The sequence below is a fragment of the Medicago truncatula genome, chromosome 4, assembly GCF_003473485.1.
Source record: "Medicago truncatula cultivar Jemalong A17 chromosome 4, MtrunA17r5.0-ANR, whole genome shotgun sequence".
NCBI classification, from domain to species: Eukaryota; Viridiplantae; Streptophyta; class Magnoliopsida; order Fabales; family Fabaceae; genus Medicago; species Medicago truncatula.
Genome location: NC_053045.1, coordinates 30,297,647 through 30,317,026, shown reverse-complemented (window position 1 = coordinate 30,317,026; position 19,380 = coordinate 30,297,647). Strand labels below are relative to the sequence as shown.

The 19,380-nt window shown below is 32.4% G+C and overlaps 1 protein-coding gene and 1 non-coding gene across 2 annotated transcripts; one reads left to right on the top strand and one right to left on the bottom strand.

Moving 5' to 3' along the window:
- The first annotated feature begins 965 nt into the window (after positions 1 to 965).
- LOC112421471 (small nucleolar RNA R71) lies at positions 966 to 1,072 on the top strand. Its single transcript, XR_003011797.1, has one exon. It is a non-coding gene; the product is annotated as a small nucleolar RNA R71 (small nucleolar RNA).
- Positions 1,073 to 8,397: 7,325 nt separating this feature from the next.
- On the bottom strand, positions 8,398 to 12,054 carry LOC11426411 (uncharacterized). Its single transcript, XM_003606373.4, has 3 exons — positions 11,915 to 12,054; positions 11,725 to 11,815; positions 8,398 to 8,842 (listed from the first exon to the last, which is right to left on the bottom strand). The coding sequence occupies exons 1-3, from the start codon at positions 11,985 to 11,987 to the stop codon at positions 8,569 to 8,571; spliced, it is 438 nt and encodes a 145-aa protein (XP_003606421.1). The 5' UTR covers positions 11,988 to 12,054; the 3' UTR covers positions 8,398 to 8,568.
- Between the last annotated feature and the right edge of the window lie 7,326 nt (positions 12,055 to 19,380).

Here is a 19,380-nt window from a genome sequence, read left to right as displayed (position 1 = left end):
TCTTTCGAATTATGTTAAAGAGTTTAGTGAATTGAGCCTCCAAGTTGAGCTTAGTAAGCCTTAAAGGTGTTAGGGCTTTGTTTTTATCAAGCAGTTTCTCATTTTTTATCACACCATTCTTACCTAGACACCTGACACTCTCCTTCTTGACATTTTTGGCCTTAGTAACAGTCTCTTCTATCTTACTACCCCCTAGAAAAATAGCGTTGACATGGGCTTTGGGGTTTGTTTCAGGCTGACCAGGAAAGACTCCTGGTGTTTGAGAAGAGGTGGCCACTTGTTGGGCCACTTGGGAGATTTGGGTCTCAAGCATTTTGGTGTGCGTGGCGATGGAATCAACTTTGGTATTGAGTTTGGAGAGAGAGTCGTTCAGAAATCCTGTTTGGTTTTTCAATTCTTGAAGATTTTTATTTTGATTTGCAATGCAATTTTCCAGTAAAATCTCCAAACTTGATTTCTGAGCCACTCTCTGGTTGTTTGTATAGCCAGGTGGTGCTGCTTGTCCATAGGAACCATGAGGATTTTTGTAAAAATTTTGATTTGGCCTCATTCCTTGGTTGTATTGAGCGTAATTCAGTTGCTCAATGTTGGCAGCACTACCTAACTGACAATCAACACCTATATGACCAGTTATACCACAGATTTCACAAGGAGGGGATGCAGAAGAAGGTGGGACAGCATTAACATTAAGTTTTTCAATTTTTTGTGTTAATGCCTCAACCTTAGCAGCAAGGTGGTTATATTCAGAGACTTCGTGTATACCTGCCTCTTTCTTAGAGGGAGTAGGAGTGGTGACGGCTCTTTCGTTGGTCCATTGATAGTGATTTTGAGCCATGTCCTCAATCAAAGCATAAGCCTCCGTGTAGTTTTTGTTCATTAGAGCTCCACCTGCAGCTACATCAACAGACATTTTAGTGGTATATGACAAGCCATTATAAAACGTGTGGACTATAAGCCACTTCTCTAGGCCATGGTGGGGACAAAGTCTAAGCATTTCCTTGAAACGCTCCCACGCCTCATAGAGAGACTCCCCATCTTTTTGATTGAAACGCGTAATTTGGTCTCTAAGCTTAGCTGTTTTAGATGGGGGGGAAAATCGGGCGAGGAATGCTCGCCTCATATCGTCCCATGAAGTAATGGAACCGACTTCTAGGGAATGGAACCAAGCGCCAGCTCTATCCCTTAAGGAAAAGGGAAAGAGATGAAGTCTTACGGCTTCTTGGTTCTCTTTTATGGTGCCACTGAGTCTAAGGAAGGAAGAAATATGGAGATTTGGATCCTCAGTGGGTGATCCAGAAAACTGGTTTTGCTGCACTAAATTGAGTAGTGCAGGCTTGATTTCGAAGTTATTACCCGCAACCGTTGGGTACACGATAATAGCTTGTGGCTCTTCCGTTGAAGGAGTAGCATACTCTTTGAGAGTACGTTCAGCCATAGCGGTATTATTTTGTGCCTCTCTCTTTTTCTTATGCAAAAATCTTTCGATCTCAGGAATAAATTCTCCGAGACTTTTACTTCTTCGCATAAGAAACCGAGAACCCAAGAAGTTAGTGGTAAAACAAAAGAAAGAAGTAGAAGAAAAGAGGAAGAGAAGAGAGTTCTAATCACAAGGAAAGAGTTAATCAAATTAGTTTACTCCCCGGCAGCGGCGCCAAAAACATGATGAGATAAAACCGCAAGTGCACGGTCTTACCGAAGTAGTATAAAAGAGTATCGTTCCGACAGGGAGTAGTTCAATTTAATTAACCTTTAGAGATGATTAGAAGAGAAAAGAGAATTGTAAGTTGGGGGTTTTTAAACGGTTAAAAAGCAATATAATAAAAGAGCCTTAGGATCGTTGGTTTCATCTAAATAACAAGTCCTTCTCAAACCAAAACCATAAGCTTATAATGTTATGTTAGACCTAATTTCTCAAGACAGTTTCTCTTAAGTTCCTCTAGCAACCAAGCCTATTTCGCTGACTTGATTACTATTGGATTTTGGTTCCTCTAACAACCAAGCCTATTTCGCTGACTTGATTGTTATTAGTTCCCTTGAAGATCGAAACTATATGTCTCAAAGATTGCAAAGCCTATTTCGCTGACTTTGCAATCCTTGTCTAAATTCACTTGTTCGAATATCAAAGCTCCACTTTCGTTTTATGAATTGATATTTGGAATAATGGACGAACAATTATCAAACCCTCCACTTTCGTTTCCACAGTTTGATAATGGTTAATCCATGTTAAGACGGTGAATTCAGATAAGAAACTAGGGTTACATAAGATTAAGGCTTAGGGCTTGGTTTGATTAGGATTATGTCATTTAGACTTATCCAACAATCCCAAGACAAGAAGAAGTCTACTCACTCATGTTCATCGTAGACATGGGGGAGAAGAGAGAAAGCATGAAAGTAAAAGACAGGAAAATAAAGGAAAGAACTTTATTGAAAAGCAATTGTCACTTATTGTATTCCAAGTAAAGATGAATATTTAGTGATGGCTAGCTACTCTATTTATAGTACACAATTGACTTAAAATCTAAACAAGTATATTCCTAGAATATTCCTCGGTAGATTGTGCGCCAAAATAGAATAGCTTGGAGTCAAAGCAAAAGCAGCAAAAGGCATCTGGAGGGTGGCACGGCCGTGCCAAGGCTAGCACGGGCCGTGCCAAGCTTCTGACTTGTGGGAGATATATTTTGTTTCCCAATCTTCATATTTTTGTGTCCAATCTGCTCCAAATCCCTTTCTTTTGCTCCAAGACTCTCTCCATCCAATATTCTTCCCTGAAATATAATAAATTGCATTTTAAAGTAAACTATCCTAAAAAGGAAATAATACTAATATAAAATTATATAAAATCTAATTAAAATTAAACTAAAAAGCATATTAAAATAACATATAAATGACTCATCAGAACCTCTGAAACTGGGGTGGAGAATTAGGAATAGGTATGGTATCTATCTTTAATGTTGATTCCGGGTTGCTCCTCTCTAACTCTTTGGCATAGTCCCAAACTAGACGATATTGTTCTTTTTCAGAACCTTCAACAACTTCTCTAGCTTCCCTTAATGACCTTGTTATTTTTGAGTCAGAAAGAATCACATTAAAAGCCAGCTTGAAGTAATCATATACCTCTTTATGTGAAATAGTTGGCTGAACTCTAACTTTACCCACTAGCATCTTAACCACCCATTTTCTATTTGTTGCCGATATGTAAGAATCCCTACTACAAGTATGGCGTTCATGGTATGTCTTAATTTGAAAGCTTTTTCTTCGATCATTCCTGTAGCAGTATATTTCCCACTGACATCCTTTAACATCCTGCTTGCACTTAGCCCTCGCTCTGTATGACTCATCTTTTACCCAACGTATATCTTTTCCTTTCCAGATTGTGTAGTCCCTAACAGCTTCTTTAAAAATAGCCAATGATGCAAATTCCATACCCACTTCCAAAACAACTTCACCAAATGATGCACCTTCATTGAACTGAGGGAAAATGGTCTTTTTAGTACCGTCACTATCAGAATCCGTACTTATTGGAGACTTCAGCACTTCAGAATGATATGAATCGTCACCTTCACTTTCACCTTCCCTTCTACCTTGCACAATACCACTTCCACCACCATTCTCATCAGCATCTTCATAATAACTCTCTCTATGACCTGGTGCATCTCTACACTCAACATAGCAATCCTCGTAACCACTATCTGAATCAATATCACTTGGTGGTAACACAGACCTCTTCCTTCGAACCCCTTTCACCTTTTTTTTCCCCTTCCGTTTAACCTCCTTTCTCATCTTTGAAAGCTCCTCATTCAAAGTTTGCTCTTGTTGGATTAATTCATCAGCGCATGGAAAATCATCTGGATTTTGATTTTGTTCTGGACCTTCTTGCCTTGCTTGAGACTCTTGACCAGATACATCTTTTGGCTCTAAATCAACTCTTATTTGAGTACGTGTTTGAACTTCCTTAACAAGACCTTCGACAAATTCCATGTCAACATTCTTCACCGGCTCTTTGGATACTTTACATGCACTTGTCTGAGTTTCAGCCAACATCATCGCTTCTTCAATCTCTTTCCTTTCAGCGTCAGTGATATGCTCCACCTCTACACCCTCCATAACATAATGTGTAACGTATACGTCAACACAATTTCCATTTCGCTTTGCAGCGTCAACCATGTTGATAACGTCACTATCAACGAACAATGGCCTCAACCCCAAATCATAATCTTCACCAAATTCTTTCCTCATCCACTGCATACCCTCAACATTTCCATAATTAGCACACTCCACAACCATTTTTTTAAGATCAGGTATGCAAACAAGGTCTGGGTCTACATCCCACACACGTCTTCCTTTCCCTGTATATTCACGGTTACCTCTTCCATTTCTTACAAACCTCCCTCCATGATACATGATAAGTGATATGTCCCCATTCATCCTATACATCCAGAAAAATAACATTCAATCACAATAATAACAGCTTAACCCTAAAAAAACAAACATCTAATAAACATGCAAAATCAAAGAAATTAATAACATTCAAATGCTATAATTTACATATAAACAATAATAGGATGATTAAAATGGTAAAAGAGATCATTTTCATATCAACCTTATTTGTAAAAAAAATCTAATCTTTAACATGCAAACTCATTCAAACGGTAAGATTCATATATAAAACAGTAAGATTTTCACCATTTTGGTAGGTTTTTTTAAAGCAAAAACAGAGCAACAAAGTTTAGAATTATGAGAAGTGTACCTTTCGTACGTGTTGCCTTACGGTGATAGAATGACAACGGTGACACGAGCAAGAATAAACGCGAGCAAAAGCAGTTTTACACGACGGCGACGAGCATAAAGGCGACGATTACGGTGGTGTCGGTGACTTTTGGTGTACACGGTTGAAAGGGAGAGAAAGGGACAAGGTAATTTTGGAACTTGAAGGGTTTTGTTCTTTTGGAAATGAAAGGGTGAAAGTAGGGATGTAATTGGGGGGAAAATAATAAAAAAGTATTAAAAGTAACTTTTCACATTAAGTCATTTACCCCCCTGCCAGAGAATAGTGCCACGTCAACATCAAATAGCCACATCATCACCTTTCACAGAACAACTTAACAGAAGGATGAAATTGACTGACGTTATGTAATTTCGGGGGGTAATTGACGTTTTGTGAACTGCGGAGGGGTAATTGACGAAACCTGCAATTTCGGGGGGTTTTTGACGAAACCTACAAGTTTGTTCTATTTGAGATAAAAAGCCTTGAAATAATTAAGACTCAAATTTAAGGACTAAATCGTACGTTTTTCGATTTTGGCGGACCAATACGTATGGACTATCCCATTTTGTTAGCTTTATGTTTGTAAAACACACAACCATATATGTGTGTGAGATAATTAAAAAAATGGTTGGAATTTGTTTTTGAAACATGTAATGATAAAAAGGCCTTCGAATCGTTGTAATTTATCATCACAATGAATATTTAAAATACTATTCCTTTCTTTTGCTTTTGCCATAGAAATGCAAGACTATGGATGAGATATTCTCTTTTGTATCAAAATTCTATTTCTAAGAATCAGAAAGTGTCTCACCAACATGGCTCCATATTAAGCCATTAAGCATGAATATCGTTCTTTACATCCCAAAAGATTTTAGGTTATTCTCATCACTACTACAAATTAGGGTCTTTAATAATGTTCGTTTTGGCTTTTAATATCATTTGAGAAAAGGCTATAAAAGCCCTTCGTATTTTAATACACGTATTTAATTTATTCGGAGCTATTAGACAGGGATCCATTTTTTGGCTATTTCAATAGCGGCATCCAAAATGTCTATACGAACTCAATTCAACCTAACAGAACCTATTAATTTTTGTATTGAATTACAAATTGAGAGGAAGCGTGGATATCATATAAAAACACTAAACAACATTTAAGATGGAAGTTATACTATAGATGCAGTATCTATGCCGGTTAGAAATGCAAATCATAGTATTCATTCTTATGTGAATGGTAATGAGAAACAAGAGATACATTCCCATATTCAATATTAGATATTTTATTGAATCAAAAAATAAAATAAAATAAAAACAAAAAATAGGAGCACGTTTATTATACCGAAAGTAAGGAGCAATAATCTATCGTGGGTAAAGATACTATCGTCGATATGATAACTTTGATACGCAAATGCTGACATGAATCGAAAAAGAACGGTTCAAATACCACTTACTACTCCCTCCGTCCCAAATTGTATGACGTTTTGGCTATTTCACACGTATTAAGAAATGTAATTAATATTGTGTGGGGAAGAGAAATTATGAGTTGTTTTACAAAATTATCCTTAATAAATGGTATGGAAAAGATAAATGAAATAATTGAAAGAAGAGATAGTAATTAATAGTTAAGGATATAATAGGAAAAATAACATTAATATTTCATTGGTATTGTAAAGCGACATATAATTTGGGACAACATTTTTTTCCAAAGCGACATACAATTTGGGACGGAGGGAGTAATTAATATCACCGAAAACATTGTGAAAATACTTTTACGAGAGGGTTTTGTTGAAAACGTTAGAAAACATCGAGAAAACAACAAATACTTTTTAGTTTTAACTCTACGGTATAAAAGAAATAGGAAAGAATCGTATAAAACTTTTTTAAATTTAAAAAGGATCAAGACACCTGGTCTACGAATCTATTCTAACTATCAACAAATTCCGAGAGTTTTAGGAGGAATGGGGATTGTAATTCTTTCTACTTCTAGGGGTATAATGACAGATCGAGAGGCTCGATTAGAAAGAATCGGCGGCGAAGTTTTATGTTATATATGATAATGGTAAATTTGCCCGCTATTATTGGTATGCCACATTTAATAGCGCTTTTAAAAACGCTAATGAAAGTCTATGTCTTTAATACTAACATTTTTTTGAAAACGCTATCGTAGACTATTTTAAAAAAATATAAATAAATAAATTTTAGAGATTAAAGAAGGGATTTTTTATAAAAAGTAATTGTATTGATCATAAAAAGACACAACAAGGAATTCAGCATATTTATTACAAAAGAACCAATGAATAAAATACAACTCAAATTCCATTTACAAGTAGACCCAACTAATGATTTTTTTTTTTCACATTTAGTCTATTGATCTATCATTCCAAGGTAGACCCAACTAATGAATTTTCTTTTTCACTACATAAACTAATGAAATAAAGATGCAAGCAAATAGGTAATATCAAATACTTCAGAAAACCACACAAACAATAATATTTAACGTTAATAAAAAAAAAAAAAAACCCACAATAACTATTATTCAAATCTGAAAAAACAGGGATCTAAGAAATATGGGTTCAACATGGGATTCGATGGAGACAAGGATGTTGTTAAGGTTCAGGTGAGTTCGATAGGGAGAAGAAGAAGGATGAGTCGAGGAGGAAGAATGGTGAAAAGGGTTTCTGCGTGAACATGAGTGAAGAAGATTGATTCTCAAAAGCTTACTGTTGTAAATAAATTAAGGCTAAAATATGGTTTTAGTCCCTGCAAATATGTCTCGTTTTGGTTTTAGTCTCTGTAAAAAAAAAAATTTGTTTTTGGTCCTTGCAAAATTTTTTGTTTTTTAAAATAGTCTCTGACCCCATTTTTGTGATGATTTGCATACGTGGCACATGATGACTGAACCCATTTTGTAGTTTTTGGTCTCTACAAAATATTTTTTTTTTAAAAAGGTCCCTGCAAAATTTTTTGTTTTTGAAAATAGTCCCTGGAGGGACAGGGACTATTTTCAAAAACAAAAAATTTTGCATGGACCAAAAACAAAATTTTTTTTTTACAAGGACTAAAACCAAAACGAGGCATATTTGCAGGGACTAAAACCATATTTTAGCCATAAATTAATATGCCCGTGTTTTCTTTTTATTTTCCAAAAGTCCTTACAAAGTGTTTTAACATAAACGCTAACAAAGGGAGTAGCTAGCATAGCGTTTTACAAAAAGTGCTAATAAAGGGAGCCAGTTTCATAGTGTTTTCTCAAAAAGCGCTACTAAAGGTCTCTGTGTAAACTTTTTAATAGCGTTTTTCAATAAGCGCTAATAAAAGTCACAATTGTAGTAATGCATGCTTCAAAAGTTTTATATAGCTTTATATTTCCAACAATATTACTGAAGTTGATTTGAAAGGGAGTGTGAAATTGAAAAATATTGATAATTTTTTGGTTAGATTGTTCTGAGGAAGAAGAGTAGAAGACTCGCGTGCTTCTCTCTTTTTATGATTTACTTTTTCTTTTAAATTCAAGAAATACTTGCGCGGATTTTCAAAAAAATTTAATTCAAAAAATACACAGTTGACGTTTTTTAAGTTATGTAGCATGACACATAGGATTAACCAGATCAAAATTGGTGTTTTGCAAAAGGGTCTAAACATAAAGGGGGGCATTTGCTATATTTTTTAATAGGAGGTCAAAATCTCTACATTTTAAAAGTTAGGGGGTGAAAATTGTGTTTAAGCTTTTTAATTATCTCGACATATTAGTAATGTTGTAATACATTTTTTGTTTATGTGTATTTAGTATAGTGTAATTTTGTTTTTTAATGGCAAACAACATCTGGAAGGTGGAACCACATATCAACATCGTCTTCTTCTTCTTCTTCTTCTTCATCATCATCATCATAATCGTCTTCTTCTACTTGGTCTTTGGTTGCAGGTGTAGGGACTTGGATACGATCAAATAGTAATTTCTTTGGAATTTTCACCTCTCTTGCATTGCCTTGTTCTTCAAGAACCAACTTTTGATCCATTTTCTTTAAGGCTTTGAGAAATACAAATTTTTCATCCCTTTCTCCACATTTTCCTTTGCATCTCCTGTAAATCAAAATCAAACAAAAAGTAGTAAAATAACATTACAATCACACAATAAAACTTATTTATCAAGAAAAATAAAGACATAAAATCATATAATAAACTAAGTATCATATATATCAAAATTATTTCAATTTAGATAAGCATCATAATTGAATGCTTAGATTTGTTAGATAATGCAATATAATTAATAAGCATGCAATTACAATCTGTTGATGTTTCACCAACATTTTAAATTATGTGAATTAATAAATATTCAAGTATAAATATAACACAAATACTCTTACCGAGTATTATTATATTGGGGTAAGAAGGTATCTATGATTAAATGAACTTAATCTTGTGATATGATGTGTCTATTTGTAATTTCTATTGTTGGACCTATTTGGATATTATGTAACCTTTAAGAAATTGAAAACCCATAGGAAGAACTACTAACCACAAACTTATATATAAAAGTATTGTAATTCAAATTGATTCGAACAATTCTTTTGATGTGGGAATTTTTTATAACATTTTTACATGTTTTGATCATTGTTTGATAAAATATTTCTCTACACTTATATATGTTACTAGAAATTCATCATTCGTTATATAAATTGTAAGTCCTTAACTTTTATGAATTGTTTTCCCTATCGAATACAAATTTATGCAATGTTGAATATAAGTTCTATTTTCATAGACAAGTGTTTTGACCATGTTTAAAGTGTTAGTATTAAAATTCATATTCATTTGTAATTAATTATTGTCATCCAAATATGAGACTTTTAGATTAACTATTTAATTAATAAACGTTTATGTCTTGAAAATTATAAATTATAATAAATTATGATTAATTTATAGTATATTATTATCAAAAATTGATTAATTGATGAATATGTGTTGGATTTTGTTTCTAAAAAAATTGTGACAGATTTGACCATTCTAGTAAGCCCAATATGAGGTCACTATCCTCTAATTTAATTGTTGTCCATTAAACGATTATCCTTACTTAAAACCCTAGACACTAACGGGGGTAGTTTGTCTCTCAAACCTCCTCTCTCAAATTTTAAATGGTATCTTTAATGCATTAGATAGGCCAAATATCTTATGTAATTTCTTAAGTTAGATATTTATAATAGTTTCATCCTTTAAGTATTTTTGTTATAAATTGGTCATTTAAGTTAGAAAATATTTTGATCTTACTTTTATCAAACTCAATCAAAAAGCGTTTGTGTGGAAACTTAATTTTAAGTCAGTATGTCCAAATTTATTCCTCTCAAAACTAAGGTTGATAGGTGTATCATTCAGTCTTGATTTAAAAGCGAAATTGTTCGATTACTTGATATAATATTGTTGATGAAATATTTATCTTTAAAATTAGTCTTGAATTCAAAACCAAGAAGAAAAAAATTTGCGTAAGTAATCAAGGTTGATGTCACAAGCCCTTTTGAATTTACCACCTCAACACTGACCATAAGAACTTTTTATCAACTTGGTTGAAACAATTAGTAACGCTGTAAATATTATATTCCTTAAAGGAAAAAAATTTAACAAAAAAAACATAAATGACCGACTTGTTAAAGAACTTGTTATAAACATCTAACTTAAAGTACCATTAAAGATATTTTTCCCATTAGACATGCCTTAACTTGTATCTATAATTTGGCTATACCGTTAAAATTCCATCATATTGATCATATGAATGTATAATTCATTCCAAAAAAATTAATGGACACTCTAATTGAAAACTATCGTGGTGTTGGGATTAGTGGGTGTTGTTCCTTTGTTAGAGAACTTTAAAACCAGAGTCAACAAAGAATTGTGCCATACTGATTTTGAGTGAGTTTTACAGAATCTCATTTAATGGTTTTCTTCCATGAAGCCAAACAATATTCAAGTATGATGGTTGGAGTGTGTGACCAAAAAATATTTTTGAGATAGAGAAAGTCTCTCTCTCGATTTCTCGAGGTCTCAGGTTCGATTCTCCCTAGTGCCAATTTAAGTGGGCTAATTTATTTTATTTTTTTTAAAAAAATATCTTCTATTTTTGAAAATGTATGAGATTATATCATTTATACAATTTAAAATCTTACAGATTGTCTCAATGAGTTTAATTCATTTGGTAAGGGATAATGCACAATATGTGCAGGGGCCGAGGTTCGAACTCCGGACACCCCACTTATTCATTTTTAAGGTGAATTTCTCTCGCAATTAGGTAAGTTTAGCCACTTGACCAAAAATAAATAAAATCGTACAGATTGGACTCCCTATCTCTTTTAATAAATGTAGAGAATCATAACTTGTCAATATCGTAATTTTGAAAACATTATCTACTAAGATTTAAATGATGACAAAAGAAACATTATTGCCTTGACTTTTACATATTATGACTATGTTAAAAATATAAATACACATAATAAGTTTAATCTTACGTTTAATTTTTTTTATTAAAGCAAGGTATTCTTTGAACTCCAAACTTTAATCCTTCAAGATAGCTAAGACCCGTTTAAGAGGTTCAGTTCTCCCAACAAAGGTATACGCTTTATAATGAGTATGATAAATTATTTTGTAAGAACTTATGGCGGAAAATTTTAAGTTTAGCTCTTACAAATGATTTTTTTTTAATAGATATTATTTGTAAAAACAGACTAAATAATTAATCTACATAATCATATATTACATTTATTTATTAAAGTAGCTTATTATTATTAATATCAATAATAATATTAATATTAATAATATAATTTTTTTTTTTGAGAGATTATTATTATAATTATTATTATGTATTGATGTTGTTGTTTGTGATATCTTACATTAGAAAGTGAAAGGCCGCATAAATATAAATCAAAATTTTAAGTAAATTATAAATGTAAAAACAAAAACAAAAATAGATATATACTTACAAGTTGAACTCACAAACATTATCAACACACTTCAAATCAAGAGGTGTAAATGTCTTGAGACAATCATCGTCAGAAACACAATAAATTGCAACTACATTGAGAAATAAGAAAGAAGGATGTTATAAGACACGATATAATATTGTATAAAAGATAAATAAAATTTTTAAAAATAGTGTGAAAAACAACGTACTTTTATTGGTTATAACATGAGATGGGAAGAGAAAGATGATCAAAGTATAAACAAACATGACAACTTGAGACATATTCTTCTACCTTTACATGTAATATATAGAATTTGTTTGATCACTTTATAAGTAAGAAATTTATGCTTTGTTAACTTCAATTATGAAGTTTTTATCCTTTAGGAGTTTCAAGAAGCCATTTATTAAAGTTAATTATTATTTTTTTCTCGCTAAATTAAGAGCATAACACACACAACACATTTTGGCCTTTCGTAATAGATAGAAGAAAAATTCATGAAGAGATAAACCATAATAAATTAAGAAAACAACTAGTTGTATAAATAACACATAGAAGATGTGACATTATATTTATTTATAATTTAAAAAGTACAATTGAATGATTTTTAGGCCATATTGTTAAACCAATATTGGTTAAAGAATAGAAGCGCTTTACAAACATACGAGAACAATAAAGACAATCTAATATATGTTTAAGTGTTCAAGAAATTTTAAGTAAATGAAGTTCTGCCTATGGATCAAGTCACCGCTCAGGACCTTGAAGTGAATCTTTGTGTCATGGATAAAGACAAGACTTTGTACCAAGATCAAGGCCAAGCTTTGTGGAAGTCAATGCTTTGTGGTTCAAGCCTATGGACTAAGATCCTCTGTACTAAATGCCTGACTTAAGTACACATCGTTGATGCATGCAAGGACTCTATGCTAAGAAAGAAAACTTTGTCATGTCTTTTGCAATTGAGTAAAATTCATTAAGAGCATCATTAATGAAAATGAATGGTTGATTTATCGACTACGTTTAATCAAGATTATCTCAATATTCAGCACGACATTCAAACACAAAGATTTCTTCAGCATTAATTCTCGCTTCACCTCTATATGAAGGACCAATTTTGACTAGAGAAGGTAACGAATCTGTGAATACATACAATATACTGCATTCTATCTATACAATGTTTACATTGTATACCTTGTCTTATAAACAGTCAAAGAAAACCAAATGAGATACACGTATATAGTATCGTCTCTTAAAATCACTCTTTGTAAATCTTTGGATTGTGATTATTAAGTCCTCTAGGTTGAGGCGAGAAAATCTAGGACTAGGTTGTCTTGGTGATATTTTTTCAATCAGGTGTCACTTATAGTGGAAAAATTCATTTCAAGTGCGAGGGGACCAGACATAATCCCTTATGGTGCGGTGAACCAGAATAAATTCATTGTGTCGTGTCTCATCCCTTATCTCTTTAATCCCGGCATTGATTTTACCTTTTTGAAGAGATTCAATCTCAAAAAGAGACCAACACAATTTAAACACCCTTTTCTTATGTTTTTCGCACCTAAACATATGTTTATTAAAACTATTTTCTGGAACTTAAGCTTAATTAATTTATTAATCAACTTCTTCTTTAATTTATTGGGTTAATCAACTCCTTTATATTTTTCCCTAAAAAAACTCCTTCATATTATTAACTGATGACAGTCCGTTATATCACATTTTTAGAGTCTTTTTAATTAAATCTTAATTCTATTTTTATTAATTTAGTATTTTAATTTCGAGGCATTTTAAATAAATTGTTGTTTTTAATTTATTATGTCAAGTAATGTATTATTACTATAAACATATGGTTTTATGAATTGACGTGATTAACCAAGTTGAAACACAAGAAAATGTGGCCACGGGTGCATCTTGGGGGTGCTGGAATTGATAAATAAATTTGGCTTATTACCTAAGCTGATTTTTTGTCGATCCAAGAAGAAGTAAAAGACTAGAAAGAAAGAAAAGTCAGCGCACATTATAAGAAGGAAAGGATCTCATAGTACAGGAGGGGAATTGACGTTTTGGCACAAACATAAGCTATGTTTTGGGACATCACGATTTTTGGAGAAAGAGAATCACGCACCAGTAAAAGGAAATTAGCAACACGACACTGAGAAAGAATTGAGGAACAAGATGATGACATGGTTAATTTTATTTTCCAAGATATTTATTTGTATCTCTATGTGTAGCTAAATTTCACTTTGTTCTTCAGATGATTTAATTTAAATTGTTTGAACCTTGTAATTGTTGACATTGTTTGTTGAAACTGCAATTCCAGTATTATCTAGTATGTTTGTTCTCAATGCTTTTCATGTGTTGACGAATGTATGAATTGATCTCTACTATCAATTGACTACTGACCTTAGCTGTTGGTTTAGATCTAGTATATTTTCAACCTAACTGATGAATATAGGGATAGATAATTGTTAGATTGTGATTTTAAATTAACGCTCTTTTAAACCTTTGAAGATTACGGACTCGCCTAAGGTATTAGGGGGTTTTAATCTTAGAACAGAGCTCTGAATCAAGGAATTGACCTTACCTATTTTGTTAATTGTCGCAATACTAGATGAACTACTATAGAAAATAGGTACAATTACCAAACAGTGAAAATTAATTGATTCGAAGGACTTGATCACTTTAATCTCTGATATTTTTTCAAAACAATTCTATTTTATTTTTATTTTTATTTGAACTCAAATACATGCACTACATACCCCCTTGTTAAATCCTTATTATAATTATTTTAGTTAGGATTTATTTTATTTTATGTTATAAAAAATTTGAAAAAAAAATTGTGCTTTTATGTCTTTTTCATTGTGCCTTGCTACTAAAATGTTTATTTGAGTTTTGTAGCAATATGAGGTAGAAGACTATTGATAGATTACTAAAGAGATAATTATTCCGCGATATGAAAAATTTAAACTATCTCGCCGTATAAAAGATTTGGATATAAGCTTAAAGGTGAGATGTGATTTATGTGGTAAGAATCGTCATAGTGACTATTGTAAAGAGCATTGTATAGAGAAAGAAGGGCAACAAGTGATCAATATTCATTATAACTCTGAACTTGGAAACAAGTTAGATGAATTCTTGAGGTCCAATCGAGTTTCACTTGATAAATTTGAGGTTCAGTGTGGTGATCTTGTTGAGGAAACAGATGAGTGCGAAAAGAAGTTGGTTGAGGTTGAGATGAAATGACATGCCATCATGGTCCAAGCAGAAAATTTGAAAAATAAAAGTAGCAACGTAGAAGAAAAGCCACCGGTGAGATGCGTCGATCTGTACCTTACAATGGAGACTCAATCAATGAGGATGAAAGAAAACATTCATTTGCAAGAAGAGACTCAATCTTCTCTAAGGTGGGAGGTCACAATTTCAAGAAGTTTATTGGTGGGAGCATGGGAACATCTACTTTTTGTGTCAAGTTCATGGAATTCCTACCAAAAAAGAGGAAGAAGAATGATGATGTGTTCTCCCTGTCATTCATGCCACCCTAACAATCGGTGAGGCGTCAAACTTAATGACGTAAAAGAAAGCGTTTGATGGGAGGCAACCTATCCTTTTTCTGATTTTGTTTATTTTGCAGGTATTTTTATTCAGTAAAAAAACCAAAGAAAAAGAAAGAAAGAAAGAAAAGTGAAAAGATGGACGGAAAAAAAAATCGAAGTCCACACTAGTTGTTTGTCAATAGCTCGTCTTTGTCAGATGTCAGTCGTGTTAGTTTGATTCTTTTTTTTTCAAAAACTTTTATTGTTTGCTTGTTTATTATTAACGAATTTGTTTGTTTAATTGACTTATTATAGTTTAGTAACAATTGTTTGATCAAGTGGTATCCCAAAAGTTCATAAGGAGGAAGAGGCTAGGAATTCAAATGCGACGGCATTGTGCGAATAGGTAGTCACAACTCCCAGAAGTCATAACTTGTAAGGTCATTGCCAAATTTTTATCTTTCGATTTACTTATATAGAGTGTTCCATGCAACTACATTTCTAGAACTTGCGATTTTTCTCTATTGTTGATTAGTCTTGTCATACAGACACTACCTAGATTATTTTTGTTTATATTATCATTATCCTTTTGTAAAGTGCTTGGTACCATGAGCCTTTTTGAAGCCTACCTGGATTATTTTTGTTTATAATATCATTATCCTTTTGAAAAGTCAATTTGAGCCGGTAGGTGTAGAGCCTTTTGTTCGATGACAAACTACAAATGAAGCCTAGAGACCTTAAGTTTTATGACCCAAATGTTTGTTTGGAGTTAGGTTGTAGGATGTCGCTAATACTTAAGTTTGTGGTTGCTTTTGAAATTTGCAACCAACTAAGTTTAGGGTAGGGGAAACCGAAGAGAGTCAAATACCTCTTTCAGTTTGAAAATTAAAAATGAAAATGCATAAAAGGTGTAAGAAAAAAAAAAAAAAAAAGAGACAGGAAAAATGAATTAATGAGAACATTATTGTCTCAAAGTTAAAATGGTTCTCTAGTACTTGTGTTCATCTAATGGGGTGAATGAGAATAATGTTATTTTTTTTTTCTTTTCAAGATATTATGAATGCATAACTCCAATGTTTGTTTAACCTACTTTTCCAAAAATTATCCCACCTTCACCTAAGCTCTATTATAACCCTTAAAGATCATTACGGTGTGTGTGATTACATGGATTTTGATCGATATTTAGAAAATTTTCAAGTGTATGGTAATATGTAAACCTGCATGTTGACTGTGTGAAACACTTATCAAATGTTGCATGGAGTTGTGAACTGTGGATGTAGTCAAGCCAACTAGCCCCATCAAATGGCCAGTAAGAAGATGAACTTTTGGTATTATCACTTGGTTAGATCATTGTTATTTTACTGTCATTTTTTATTAATCAAGTTTGTTTCTTGAGGACAAGCAACAATTCAAGTTTGGGATTGTGATGACAATCCGTCATATCATATTTCTAGAGTCTTTTTAATTAAGTTTTAATTCTATTTTTATTAGTTTAGTATTTTAATTTTGAGTCATTTGAAATAAAATGTTGTTTTTAATTTATTGAGTCAAGCTTAAGGAGAAACAAGGTAAGGGGGGCATGTTTGTTCTTCCTAATAATCTATAATCATGTTTTTAGCTTATGGGTCATAATTTATTTTGTTTGAATTGTGAAAATTGATGATTATATGTGTAATTTTCGTGCTTGGAATTAAGTAGTGAATTTGGGTATGTGAAAGTTGTTGAAATAATTCCACCACAAAAGTATGCCACATCTATTACCACCCAATGTTTGATCAAGAACATAAATACAAAACAAATACGAAAACAAATAGTACGATGTCACAAACAAAAAGCACAAAACAGCCCGCACATACGAACAACCACCTGATATCAAAACAAGTAGAAAAGTGACAGTGCCATCTACGACCTCAATCCCCTATCTTTTGTTGTGGAGGAGGCAGAGCTTAGAACCTGCAACATCTTGATAACAATCTGGAATCAAAACTGAAACAAGCTAGCTAGACCTAAAGACCCAGATCTAACCCAAACCAGAACTAAATCCATGCGTACCACGACAAATCTAAAGAAGGGCGATGAAACAAAGGAGAAAACTAGAGTGAGGGATCGCCGAAGAAGAAAACGGATTCATCGATGGTGCGAGGTTGAAACTGTTAGAACAAAATGTGTTTAACATTACCCTTTGAGAGTTTTGATGATAACAAGGTATTAAAAATTGTCAATTGGATATGCTATTATTTTTTCAAGTGTGCATGACCATATACAAGGTTAAGTATAGTTTGTAGGTTCTGGAAGAAAAGTGCTCTTGAAGTCAAGTGCTCCTGAAGTGATAACGTCATTCGAAGCAAGTGCATCAGAAGTACCTCATCAGAAGTTGAAGATCACCAGAAGCTAAAGATCATCAGAAGATGAAAGAATTAAGCTTCAAAGGTTGTTCAAAGGATTTAATCACGCCTAACATTTTGGTGAACTCTCCTTGGAAGTGCAAGGGGGACATGACTAATTCCGGTTTGTGGAAGGAACCTGTATAATTGCTTTGTGTCTTTCTTCTATCTATCTCCCTCTGTTTTTATCCGCTGCATTTAGCATCTGAACATCACTTCAGAAGCTGAACTCTATCTGCTTCTGATCAGTGACTTCAGTAGAATAAAACGAAGAAAAAGTTAACACAATTCAACCCCCTTCTTGTGTTTTTCTCACCTTCAGAAACTTGTCGCACCACCATAGAAAAATCCTACATCGTAATATATAATAGAGCTTGGATTTGAATGAAAATGGAGTTAGACGACGACTATAGTGAAAGTTTTATAAAGAGACGGGAGAGCGCTATTGTCTAAAGAGATACATGGAAGCTATAAATAAATGAATTAAAGAAAGAGATCCAAATGAGTGTGGAAAATGAAACCATATCTTCGATATTGCTGCAAAACAATATTTCTTCAATTTTAAAATAATTTTCATTATAGAAGAAAAAAGTTATTTTAAAATTAATGTCATTTTCGATTTTCAATAAAATATTAATTTATTCTTTTCGATTATATACATTACTTTCAAAAAATTATTTTTATTTTACAATTATGAAGTAGAAAATGCATCAATAATTAATAAAAAATAATTATTCTCTTTTTTATTTCATTTTATTTTTTAAAATCTTTAACCATATTAATTTTGACATCAACAATGATAAATAGACACATATATTTTTCTACAACATTTAACATTTTATTTTTTCTCTATTTCTTTCTTTCCATCACATTATCAAACTATCATATTTATTAAATAAATTTCCTTTTCATTTTGTTCCTCTTTATTTTAATGTGGTGTATACAATACATTTTACATTTGAAAGAGAGGAAGTATGAGAAAGTTTAACGAATTTCTTGAGAAATGTGAATTAAGCACACGATGGAGACTGACTGACTGTATGATTCATGACTCACACACTGTAGTTAGAAAAGACACTGAGAGAGAATCAGTGGCTGCAGGTTTGACACGTCATGAAGTACCAGTCATCTACGACCTTTGATCTATTATGAAATGAAAACTCTCTCTCTTTTATTCTGACAGTCTTCTTGTGGGACCACCCCCAACCAGTGAGTACTCACGGACGGCACCACCTTTCTTTCTCTCTCTATCTTTTTTGTGAGATAATTATTGCCCTAATAATACAATTATGGCATAATCATTTTCATTCCTTGCTGTAAAGCTCACTCACTTTTCCTTTGCTTTCTAGTTTTATCCTTTAAAATTTAAATACTATTTTTTCACTGCCAAACTCACATTTTTTGACGTTCCAATTTGTGTTTAATTAATTAGTCTATTGAGTAATGCCTGTTTCTAATTAGATATCTATGTATATTGTAGTAGTATATTATTATATTGTATTATGTGATGCTCTTTCAATCTATAAAGTCACTTAATTAGAATGTTGAAACCAACTCATATCTTTCACCTAGGGAGTAAGCTGTTCACATATTTTTCACCTAGGGCTAGCTAATGATATATTAATTCTTCTAATTTCATCTTTTTCTGAAAACAAATATTAGTTTTCTTTAGTGTATTATATCATAAGTCGAGATTCTAATTTCATCTTGATACATGTTTGGTATGACGATAAGTTCGATAAAATTATGATAAAACAGTAATAATA